At 36.2% G+C, this 13,607-nt stretch overlaps 1 protein-coding gene across 1 annotated transcript; it reads right to left on the minus strand.

The window, feature by feature from the left end:
* Window positions 1-6,556: 6,556 nt before the first annotated feature.
* On the minus strand, window positions 6,557-7,486 carry LOC143267127 (olfactory receptor 4L1-like). Its single transcript, XM_076544036.1, has one exon. The coding sequence runs from the start codon at window positions 7,484-7,486 to the stop codon at window positions 6,557-6,559; it is 930 nt and encodes a 309-aa protein (XP_076400151.1).
* Window positions 7,487-13,607: the final 6,121 nt, after the last annotated feature.

Below are 13,607 nucleotides of genomic sequence, written 5' to 3' on the forward strand. Positions count from 1 at the left end.
TAGATTTTTTTCTTTTTATGTAGTGTCATTTGGTTGGTCTGATCTTTCACAGCATGGACTACATCTTTCCAGACCTTCTGGCTTTAGATGTTTCTATCAGGTATTATTCTGTTGGGACTGTCTTCACGAGTGATTTGACCATGTTTCTTGAAGCTTTTAATGCTTTTTATTTTGTCATTGGTTTTAGGGCTTTAAATATGATATATCATGGGAAGCTTCTTTTCTTTGATTTTACTTTCTTATCTTTTAAAGATTTATTTTCTTTTAAGTATGTATGTGTCTGGGGAATATGTACACAAGAATGCAGTTCACTAATGAGGCCCAAACATGATATCAGATTCCATGGAGCTGAAGTAACTGGTGGCTGTGTACTAGGTGGGTGCAAGGAGCCAGAATCTGGTCTTCTGGAAGAGTGGTCCATGATTTTAACTGTTGAGCCATCTCACTTGTGAGAAAAGATTATTTTATTGCTCTAATTAGTATTTATTGGCTTTTTTGTACCCAGCTGTGCATCATTTTCTTTAGATTTGAATTTTTTTCTTTGTGATTTTATTGAAAATATTTTCTATGGCTTTGATGTTGTAATCTTCTATTTTTTTGCCCATAATTCAAGTATTTGGGCTTTTCATGGTGTTTCACTGTATTCCATTAGTATTTGTTTAATATATCATTGACCTTCAGTGAATGATGCAATTACTCTACCTTTTCTGCTAGCCCCAATACTCTGTTTTCAACTTGGTCTAGTTTATTGGTGATACTTCCCATAGAACTTTATAAATTATGATCATTTTTTGTAAATTATTAATCAGAAAGTTTTTAAAAATTGCTTCCATTGCCATCTGCTACTGTGGGATTAATAAGTTTTGGTGAATATATATGATCCTGGTTCTCTCTCTCTCTCTCTCTCTCTCTCTCTCTCTCTCTCTCTCTCTCTCTCTCTCTCTCTCTCTGTGTGTGTTTCTATGATGGATTTCGTACATCTGTAGTTGGTTTGTTGGTTGAGTTTTTCTTTCTTTTGAATTTTTCTTTAGTTCAAGTTTTCTTCTTTCAATGTGATTGCTTACGGGGCTTAGAATAGGATTAAGTTATATTAGAACTGAGGTATCGTTTTCTATGTTGGATTAGTATTTAGAGTTGGAAAAACTATCTACAGAAACTCATGTGCTATTCTGATTCATTCCCGCTCTCCTCTTTGAATGTGCAGTTTGTGCTGTGAGTTGTGGTATTCCCTGTGAGCCTGTGTCAGATCAGGCTATCACCATGGGTCTATGGCTTCCACTGCATGAGTTGTGGAATGCCTAGCATTTATAAACCTTACATCTGTTGTGGGATATTTGACCACACCATGTGAAAGCCACCTTCTGATTGGTTTAATAAAGAGCTGGATGTCTAATAGATAGGCAGGAGAGGATATCTGGGACTTCTGAGCAGAGATAGGAACTCTAGGAAGAATCTGAGAGGTGGAGAATTCACCAGTGGGACACTCGGAAGCCAAATGAACAGTATGGAGGAGAGGTAACAAGCCATGTGGCAGAATGTAGATGAATATAAACTGGTTAATTAAAGAAATGAGAGCTAGTTGGGAACAAGCCTAAGCTAAGGCCAAATGTTCCTAATTTAAGAAGAAGTTTCTATGTCATTATTTGGGAGCTGGTGGTCCAAAGAAAGTCCAAATACATACGTCCAGACAGCCTGACTTCTTTGTTCCACAGCTTCTAACGTTACAGCTTATGGAATGCCCTTCATCCATGTGAGCTTTGTCTTACATTAGATACTGTTACAACCATGGATCTACAGCTTCTGCTATGAGTTGTCAAACTCTGAATCTGTGGGCTTATTACTGTTCAAATTTTGACTTCATCGTGTCTCCACAGCTTCTACTATGAGTAGTATAATTGCCTGTATCAATCAAAAACTTCACCAAAGAATTCAAGAAATTTAAACAAAACACAAGGAAACATCTTAATAAACTCAAGGAGAAAAATCCTAAGAACTAATGTCTGAGTGATGCCCAAGGAAACGTGGTTGATGGAAATAATGAAGACAATCCAAGATTTGAGAATGGAATTCAATCAGGAGTTATAAACATTGAAGAGGACTCAATTTGAAATGAAGATAGAATTGAAAACTCCAATAGCTCGAGAGATCTCAAAAAACTTACAAATAGGTTGAACAAAGCAGAAGATACAGAATAAGATCACAAAATAAAATAGAGGCTCTAGTACAAATAAGCAAGAAACATAAAAAATTTGAACAAAGGAAAAAACACAGGAAATGTGGAATATGATGAAAAAATCAAAGTTTTGAATTATAGCATAGATAAAGGAGAAGAATCCCAAATCAATGACATAGGTCAGGTTTTGAACAAGATCATAGATGAAAACATCTCAAAACTAAGAAAAGACATACCCATGCAAATATAATAGTCATACAGAACACCAAAATAGATAAGATTAGAAAAGAAAATCTTCATGGTGTATCACAGTTAAAATTCTATGTATACATACAAAAAAATGTATTGAATGCTGCAATTGAAACAGCACAAGTCATATATAAGGGGTAACCCATTAGAATAACATCTAAAAGAAACTTTGAAATACAGAAGAGCCTGGAGCAATGAATTCCATGTCCTAAAACAACACAATATCTAACCTAGACTAATGTGTCTAATCCAACTATCTGCCATGATTGAAGGAGAAAAAAAACTTTCCACAATATAAGCAGTCTAAAAATTTATATCCAACAATTCAGACCTGAAGAAAATACTAAAGCATTATTCCAGGCTAAAAAGAATAATGAACATAGCATAGAGACTGTGGAAAGAAATAATACAAAACCATGATTATTAAAGCACAAAATACCACTGAAAATACAAAACACAATGCCAAAATCAACAATACAGTAATTGCAATAAAACAACACCTTTCAATAATCATTTTTTTTTTGGTTTTTTTATTATTATTATTATTATTATTTTACAACACCATTCAGTTCAACATAATAGCCACAGAATCCCCTGTTCTCCCCCTCTCGCCCACCCCTCCCCCCAGCCCACCCCCCATTCCCACCTCCTCCAGATCAAGGTCTCCCCCGAGGACCGGGGTTGACCTGGTAGACTCAGTCCAGGCAGGTCCATTCCCCCCTCCCAGACCGAGCCAAGTGTCCCTGCATAAGTCCCAGGATTCAAACAGCCAACTCATGCAACGAGTCCAGGACCTGGCACCAATGCACAGCTGCCTCCCAAACAGATCAAGCCAACTGACTGTCTCACCCGTTCAGGTGGCCTGATCCAGTTGGGGGCCCCTCAGCCTTTGGTTCATAGATCCTGTGCTTCCATTCATTTGGTTATTTGTCCCGGTGCTTTATCCAACCTTGGCTTCAACAATTCTCGCTCATATAAATCCTCTTCTTACTCACTAATTAGACTCCCAGTGCTCCACCAGGGGCCCAGCCGTGGATGTCTGCCTTCAGATTCCTCAGTCCTTGGATGGGGTTTATGGCATCTCAGAAAATGGAAAGATCTTCCATGCTCATGGATAGGCAGGGTTAACATAGTAAAAATGGCAATCTTACCAAAAGCAATTTACAGATTCAATGCAATCCCCATCAAAATACCAACACAATTCTTCACAGATCTGGAAAGAACAATACTCAACTTCATATGGAAAAACAAAAAACCCAGGATAGCTAAAAGAAACCTGTACAATAAAACAACTTCTGGAGGCATCACAATCCCCGACTTCAAGCTCTACTATAGAGCTACAGTAATAAAAACAGCCTGGTATTGGCATAAAAACCGACATGTGGATCAAAGACATCAATAATCATTTTAAATATTAACGGCTTCAATTATCCAATCTGAAGAAGTGATACACTGGATGTGGCTTGAGCATGTATGAGACCTCAAAGCCTTAGCCTGTGTAGAGGCCAGAAATTATAAAGGGAGTATGACTGGCCAGGGCAGAAGCTCAGCATCAGCTGTTAACTCCTGCCCTTCTGCATTAGGATTATCTTTCTAAAGACAATCTGTGATTTGTTTTCCCACATTACCTGGAACCACTATATTTTTGAAGATGAATTGAACACACCGTTCTTGTGTTATTATCATTTACACTTGAGTGTATTGTCTGATCATGGTAGAATTGTACAGATCCACCTTCCCGTTGTTCTAGTTTGAACATCCATAGAATTTGTGTAGGAGTTGTGTTGTATTCCAAATGTGTCACAATGATTCCCTGTTACCTTAGCACACAGGAAATTTCAATAATTGATTCCAGGTCTCATTAATACAGAGGAACCTTTCTCCCACTCAACATGGTTTCTTGAGTGTGGCTCCCAGATATTTGCCTAGTTTGGTGTTCAGAATCTCTCTCTTTCATCTTTCCTTTCACTCATTGTCCGGTTAAGTGTCAGATGATGCTGCAGCCAGATAGTCAATCCTAGGGCTGGAAGGAGAAAATCTCATCCTAGAGGCTGCAGAGAAGAGTACTCTGCTTTCATATAAAAATATTGGGGTGAGGAGCCGGGCGGTGGTGGCACACGCCTTTAATCCCAGCACTCGGGAAGCAGAGGCAGGCGGATCTCTGTGAGTTCGAGGCCAGCCTGGGCTACCAAGTGAGTTCCAGGAAAAGGCGCAAAGCTACACAGAGAAACCCTGTCTCGAAAAACCAAAAAAAAAAAAAAAAAAAAAAAAAGAAAAAGAAATATTGGGGTGATTGTTTCCATCTGTAGAATTCACTAGGACACTAGAAGGACCCTAGCCCTTCAGTAACTATCAGGACCCAAAATGGTAGATGAATGGCCACTTATAGTTCACAGAGCTTGTTTCCATATAATGCACTCCTTATGCTTCCATTGGCAACCCTAGATTTCTGTCCCTCCATCTGCCTCCCAGTTCCAACTGGAGCCAGATGGTAGGTAACAGTAATGCATAAATCAAGGACATTTGCCCATTTCCACAGAGCCACAGGATTGGCAAGACAGGGACCTGTTGAATGTATAACCAAATAGACAACAGTCCTGGTCCCATTCAGCCAGAGTGACAGGCCCTGGCAGTGAAGGAACTCTGGTTCCAAAGAAAGATTTGGAAATATAGACCCACCTTTTCTGAAGTTTCTATTGAGTTGTTCTAATAGTAGGGCACTTCAGTGAAGTCACAGACAAGGGACAAAACAAGGGAAAGCTCTTTCATGTTGCAATTTTTGAAGTGTAATGTCTGCATAGAGTCATTCACTTGCATTTGGCCTGAGTCAGAAACATACTAAGATGATCACACAGTCCATATTGTACTTTTGTGATTTGTTGTTCTCGTAGGTACCACAGTATCTTGGCCCTACAGGGATTGACAGAAGAACTTGTTCATAGGCCAGATTTAGTTTTTTGAGTTAGCACTGCATCGTTTTCTTAGGAAAATGTATTTGAAAATTGCTTAGAGTTCATCCTCCATCAGAGTGGTTTGTCTATGAGAGAGACAGGTCCTAGAACTTCAATCAAAAGCAAGGAACTTAGGGAAGGACAGAAGCCCTATTTTCTTGTTCTTCCTTGTTGTGGGATATTTGATCACATTGAGAAACCTAAGACTGGTAATAAAGTCAACCTTGGGTCAGGCGGCAGAGCCCGCAACTAAATGACAGGAATTAGCCATGAGGAGTGTAGAGAAACCAGGAAGATGAATAGAGAGATGCATAGGAAGGAGCAGGAAGGGACTTGGAGTTTGGCATTTTTTTCTGTTTGTCATGGCTGGAGAGATGCTTTTCTTGTTGGGTCTCTGGCCAATAAGGAAGATCAGATGGTTGCTCCTCAGCCTCTCTGAGCTAGCAGGTTTTCCCCTCAACATCTGACTCCTAAGTCTTTATTGGCAATTAGAACAATAGAGATGTAGTTAAAAACTGTATTTGGTGGCAGCCACAGAGCCTCTCCTGGCAGGACCAAAAATCCACCAGGCTGCAGCTTGAGTGGCAGGGTGTTGATGCTGGGGCCACAGAAGTGCAGATGGTATTTTAAATATTTGTAGATTTGTGTGCAGCCACTAAGCTGATGGAAAAACAAAACTCCCTGGTAGTTTGTCTCAAGCTAGGCTGGGGACTTTGGCACTGTAGACAATTGTGTCTTTGAAGAAGATACTGAGTCCTCCTTAGAGCTGGCCATTGTCATTGAAAGTCTGAGTGACAAATGGCTTCTACGACACTAAGCTACCCACATTAGAACGGTGTGTCAGTTCTACATGTATTCATAAATATATGAATGGTGCTATATTCAGTGTCAGGTTTTTACCATAATTTGTCTTATTTGCCTTGATTTAAGGAAAGTTTTCTTTAGATTTGCTGATTCACACAAGAGGAAAAGTTCATTATTGGAAAATATTCAAAATAAAAATGCTGAAAAGTAACATTAAACCATCCTTATCAATGAAACAGAAATACATTTGTATAGATTTCTCTTTATTCATGTATGATACAAACATAAAAGTAAAATAATACATTATCCATTGTCTTTAATTTATCTAGCCATGCTATTCAAAGGTTAGGGTAATTATGCACTGCTCAATCTATAAGTTCTACACAAAATTAACTTCTCTCATCCACAATTTTCTCATGGCTTTTTTCATTTCCTGATTTCTCAGTGTGTAAATAAGAGGGTTCAGTAAGGGAGTGATAACAGTATAAAGTACAGTAAGCACTTTACTGCTTGCAAAACTGCCAAATGGCCAGGCATAGATGAAGATACAGGGTCCAAAGAACAGAGTGACCACAATTATATGGGCAGACAATGTAGACAGAGCCTTGGACAGCCTGCCAAGTGATTTGTGCCTCACAGTTACCAGAATGACAGTGTAAGAAACAAGCAAGAGGATGAAACAGATGAAAGACAGCAACCCACTGTCAGCAATGACAAACAACTCCAGAGTGTTTGTTTCAATACAAGCAAGCTTGATCACCAGGGGGAGATCACAAAATATGTTATTTACAATGTTGTGGCCACAGAAAGGCAAGTTCACTGTCAATACCATCTGGCTCATGGTGTGTATGAAACCAATGGTCCAGGAAAGTATTACAAATATATTCAGCAACCTGTGACTCATGATTATCCTGTAGTGCAAGGGTTTGCATATGGCCACATATCTATCAAAGGCCATGACTATCAAAAGTGTCATTTCAGCACCCCCAAACAAGTGCATGAAGAACATCTGAGCCATGCAACCCCATACAGAGATGCTCTTGTGTTCTGCAAGCAAGTCTCTGATCATCTTGGGTGTTGTGACAGTGGAAAAACACATGTCTAGAAGCGAGAGATTTCCAAGAAGAAAGTACATGGGAGAGTGAAGGGTAACATTAGCTGTCACTGTGACTATAATAAAAGTGTTGCCCACCACAGTAGCAAAATAGATCAAAGAAAATGTCACAAAGAAGAAAGTTTGAAGTTGCCAACCTCCAGAAAATCCCACTAAAATAAATTCTGTCACAGCTGATCCATTTTCATAATCCATTTATTCCATTCAGAAAGCTTCTGAAAGTTCTTAAAATACAAGAAGGTGGAAAACAAAAGCAAACCACAGTTACTGTCAGTATGTTTGCAGTTTTACTATTTGTTGACAATATCAACTGATGATTTGGAAACATGCAATGTCTGACATATCAAGATATCAGAGTATAACTGGAAATGATTTTATGCATCACACCCCTTCAAAACAATATTCTTGTACAAAATACAAAGCATTTGAAAGGAGAAAGTTCTATCATTTTATCTTATCAAATGATATATTTTAGTCAATATTCATTTTTCCCATTTATTTGTTCACATAGAAATAAAAATAAAGATTAGATGGTAATCATTGTGAACATTTCCCTAAAACCATAACCTTTCAGATTAAGTAGATGATTCTGTAATTTATTGGATAGTTTTAAAGCAGCCACGTCAGAATTCATGTATTATCACATAAACACAGTAGTTTATTTACAAAATTTTGTCCTTACAAACTCCCCCTTCAGAAAACGAATTATACAAACTAGTAATGTGATTTAATAGCAAGATTTAAGCTGTGTGTGCGGTAGGGCATACCTTTAATCCCAGCACTCTGAAGGCAGACAAATCTCTGATTTAGACTAGGTCAGCCAGGGCTATACAGAGAATCCCTGTCTCTAAAAACCAAACAAAAAGACTCAAATGGGCATGGAAAGGTTCCTCTAGTGAACTGCTCCTTTGTAGAAAGTTGAAATCTACTAAAATGTTATGATTTGTGGAATATATGTTTGCTGTGGAAGTGGAATCATGGTTAGAGATGATATTGGCAATTTCAGACAGCTGATATAAATGAAAAAATTGTTATATAAATTAATGACTTGCATGCTGTTTCTTTATACTGACTCAGTCCTTACTGGTAGGATCAATCTTTTCAGTATTTGGGTTCTGGTTTAATGAGCCAGAGTATCAAAATGTCATCCAACTGCATATTTACTTTATTGTAAATAATGATGAACAGTGGTCTATAAACAGTTTTATATTCCTTTATAAAAGATTAGATAGTAATAACTGATTATTTTGTCTCTAATATATCAGGGTCTCCATTTCATTGGATTCCTCACAGGTGATTCAAATATAAAAGAAATGTAGATTCATAACAGTAAATGCTTACCCTATATTTGTAGAGATCAACAAAGACAATCTAGTGTTTTTGAAAGAAACAGACACAAGTTAGAAAATAATTTGTACATGGAAACCAATCTTCAAATTCATTAAAAATAATTTTTTCCTTTTAATATTTTTTGACATTATATAAAAATCCCAAGAAACACAGTCCTGTACTCAGATGGTTTTATGCTTATGTTCTCAAATGCTTCATTGCCAGTTGACAAAGAAGGCCTCTTGTAAACGTATGTGTTTGCGTCTGTAGGAGCAAATTACAAGGTGTCTCAGTTTCCATGTCTAGATTCTGCTTGTGTTACAATGTTTAATGCTAAACTATTTTAACTAGGCTTTTCAGACATCATTTGTAATTTTTTGAGTAACAAAACATTATTAATTACAGTAAAGTGATTGCTAAAGGCTAAGCTCCATTCTACATATTAGTGGATGTTAAAGGTGTTTAGTTTTCATAAGACAAATGATGCAAGATTATTATTGTTGCCATGTATATATAAGGAAGCTATGATGAACCATATTGACACTTTGACAATTATAGCTAACAAGAATGAATGCACTAGTACTTAAAACTAGTCAATCTGACACTAAATCTGGGTTTATATCAACATGCCATCTGCCTCCAAATGGAAAGGTTATATTACATTATCAAACTGATAAATGTTCTTTGAACTCCTATGTCTCATATGGATTTCTTACAAGATACAATTCACCAAAAAAGAGATATATTAAAATGTAATTAAATACAACTGTTCTTATATAAGCAATATCTGTTATGCAGAGAGTTTATAATCTAGAAATACATGAATATATATATATATATATACATGTATATATATATATATAAAATAAGCTATGTGAGAAAAGCCTTAATTTAGTGTAGAACTTACCCAAAACAAAATCAATATTATTTCCTTGTGACACCTTTAAAATTGAAACAAATTTATGGTCAGTAAATAAAAAAGGATGTGATATGAATAATATATGAATATTTATAAAATAGAATGTGTTAAGTACATCTTTATAGTACTCTCCAATTTCTTGAATTCAAATACATTTCCCTCCAAAATAATCAAAACCATGTTGTAGATCAAATCTAATTTTTTTAACATTTATTGTAGTCTTTTGTTGGGATATACATTTTTGGCTTCCTTGTTTATTTGGAAAATAGCTATTCTGCTTTTCCTACTATGGGGACTATTCATGTTAAAATGATTAAACTATTAACATTTTCTTCTTTTATTTGAATGTAAAACATCTTATATCTCTTCCCTTTATAAAATGATCACTGTTTTTTTTTTGGATGTATGGACATCTATATTTTTATAGAGGTTTTCTAGATATCTAATTTAGAACACAATTTCACCACTATTTCCTTCTCAAATGATGAATATACACAATTATGTAGGTACTCTGTCAACCATCTGAATCTTGAAAATAATAATAGTCCTTGTCTGTAATTTTAAATTGTAGAATGAGCTCATTGAGTGATCATATAAAATTTCTGGTATTCATCATAATTAGTCATTGACAAGCTAATGCCATTTTTTCTACAGTATAATCTGGAGAGCATATTTTCTTTCAATTTTCACAGCAATTATTAATTCTAGCTTACTGTGAAGTAGTGTTAAGTTAGTTCTGAGTTGGAGGATTTGATGCCTCAAAGGCTAAATCCTTCTGTCTGGCCAACACAATTCGTTAAAATACCATCTTAGTCTTAAGAAATTTAATGAATTAGTTTTCCCCAGTATTTTCACTTACCTTTCCTAATATACAATATGAGGATCATCATATACAAAGTAGTATTTAAAATTGAAAATATGCTTTCTATTTTTCAGGCCTGAATATCATTCTACAGAGTATCTTTCACTTCCTTTAAAGATGTGGACCAATTACTGGAAACAGATTTTTGGGAGTACTGGGAATCCAAACCTCAGTGGGAGTTGTTAAAAATGAGGCTATTGCGACTTTAGCATGACCAAGAGAGATGCTTGCATTTAATTCTTGGTCTTATAATGAGCTGTGTTTCTGCATAGGTGGTACCATGATTATAACAACCATAAAATTCTTGGTGTACTGGTGGTGATATAATAAGTTTAGAGTCATTTTATTGAATGAAATTTTTTTCTTATGTTACCTCAAATCATTCCACATTTCCATTTTTGTGGATAATTTTCAAAGAATATTCCTAAGCAATTTTGTGCAATCTTCAGCATATAATTATGCATAAATTAAGTTGTAGATTGTTTAGGAAATGAAAATTTTGAATGATTAAAAATTGTTTAATAATACTAGAGTAAATATCATATACAATCTCAAATTATAATACAGAGCTATCATGATGACAATAGTATGATACTGGAACAAAATCAGACACATAGATCAACGGAAAATAGTGGAATACACAGATTATAATTCATGCATTTATAGCCACTTGTGTTTTTAAAAGGAGGCTCCTAAAACACCACACATTGGAAGAAAGACATTATATTTAACGAATGGTATTAGGAAAAGTGGATATGTACATGCAGAAGAATAAAATTTATTTTTATTCATTACCCTACACATATCAACTCAAAATAAATCAATGACTTAAAAAAAGACTGTGTACTTTAAATCTGGTAGAAGAAAATTTAATTAATACATTTTAATTAATACATATAAGCATACAAGTGGCAATGAAGGATTTTCTGCATTCTCAGGTGGTAGCACTTTGGGGAGGAGCTTTAGGAGGTGTAGTCTTGCCAAAAGAAGTACATTACTGAGCTTTGAAGTAATATAGCCTTGCCCTACACCCAGTTCACCCTCTCTCTACTTCATGCTAGTCTTTGTAAAAGTGATCTCTCAGCTTCTTACTCTTAATGTCCTATTATTATGCATTTTACCATGCCTCCCCACTATGATGGACTCTTACCCCTCTGAAACCCTTAACCTAAACTCTCTCTCTCTCTCTCTCTCTCTCTCTCTCTATATATATATATATATATATATATATATATATATATATATATATATATACACATACATACATACATATATATATATACACATACATACATACATATATATATATATATATCCTTGGTCATGGTATTCATTATGGTTTGAATAGGTATGGCCCCCAGAGACTCATGTGTTTGAATACTTGGCCCATAGGGATTGGCAATTTTAGGAAGTGTGGCCTTGTCAGAGCAGGTGTGGCCTTCTTAAAGGAAGTGTGTTAATGTGGAGCCATGCTTTCAGATTTCATCTTTGCTTAAGCTAGGCCTTGTGAGGTAGTTCACTCCCTGTTGTCTAAGAGTCAAGATGTAGAGCTCTCACTGCCTCTCCAACACCATGTCTGCCTGCCTGATGCTGTACCTCATGCCATGATGATAATGGACTGAACTTCTGAACTGTAAGCTACCCCCAATTAAAGGTTTTCCTTTATAAGCATTTCCATGGTCATGATGTCTCTTCACAGCAAGAGAAACCCTAACTAAGATGGTATTTTATCACAGCAACAGAAAATTGCCTAATAAAATGTAGTTTTGTAGGCATCAAAAAGATAGATCCTATTTTCTAATCTATTATGACTATATTTTTTACAGGAGAATTAAGATCATTAATACTCAGAGTTATTATTAAAATTTTCTATTCCTCTCATTTTTTGATTTTGTGGTTTTTTTTTAAGGTTTCTTTTGTTTAACTGTTCTGGCATTTTTTCTTTGTTTCCTACAGTCCCTTGTCTGTTTTTAATCATTGTTTTCCTATTGAAAGATTTCTTTTAGTATTCTCTGTAAAGCTGATTTACTAACCATAAATTCCTCTCATCTGATTTCATCTTGGAAAATTTTCATTTCTTTTTAATATTATTAAATAATTTTTCTGAGTAGAGTCTGGTGTGACAGTTATTTTTCAGGAATTTAGTATGTCTTTGAAGGACCTTCCAGCTTTAAAGACGTCTGTAAAATAATCTTTCATTGTTCTTGTAAAATACACATTTATATTTATTTTAAGTAGCACCATTTTTGCACTTCCATTTTGCCCCCCATCCCTTCCATGTACTCCTGTACTCCTCCCACTCCGTTACAAAATTATGACTTCTTTTTTATTTTTTATATTAAATTATATATTTTAATATACTATATGACACATACATGTATATATTATTAGCACATATTTATTATACAGAGTAAAGGGTATCCTTGTGAATTATTATACTACATAATGTGCACTTTGTTTATAATCATCCCCATTACTCTTTGTTTTTACTCATTTTATATACTAACCACAGATCTCTCTCTCATCCCTCCTACCACTACCCCCACTACCACCTACCCTTCACCCAACACACCCCTCCTCCCCCAGGCTAAGCTCTCCCTAAGTGGAACAGCTAAGCCTCGTATATTCAGTTGAGCCTGGACCAAAACTTCCCACTGCATCAAGGGTAAGCAAGGTGTCCCACCATAGGTAATGGGATCCAGAAAGCCAGCTCATGTGCCAGGGATAGATTCTGATCACACTGCCAGGGGCCTCTCAAACAGACCCAGCAAAACAAATGTCTCCTGCATGTAGAGGGTCTAGTCTGGTCCCATGCAGGTTCCACAAATGTCGGTCTAAAGTTTGTGAGTTCCTTTGAGCTTGGTTCTATTGTCTCTGTAGATTTCCCCATAATGATTTTGACCCTCTTTGCTCATATAATTTGTCTTCCCTCTCTTTGAGTGGACTCCCAGAGCTCAGCTTGGTTGTGGATCTCTGCATCTGCTTCCATCAGTTACTGGATGAAGGCTCTATGATGACAGTTAGGGTATTCACCAATCTGATTATCAGGGTAGGCCAGTTCAGGCACCCTTTCCACTATTGCTAGTAGTCTAATCTGAGGTTGTCCTTTTGGTTTCTGAGAATTTCCTAGCATCAGATTTCTCGCCATAGTGTCTCCCTCTATCAAGATATCTCTTTCATTGTTCTCCCACACCATCCCTCCCCCA

This window comes from Peromyscus maniculatus, chromosome 9, assembly GCF_049852395.1.
Source record: "Peromyscus maniculatus bairdii isolate BWxNUB_F1_BW_parent chromosome 9, HU_Pman_BW_mat_3.1, whole genome shotgun sequence".
Lineage (NCBI taxonomy): Eukaryota > Metazoa > Chordata > Mammalia > Rodentia > Cricetidae > Peromyscus > Peromyscus maniculatus.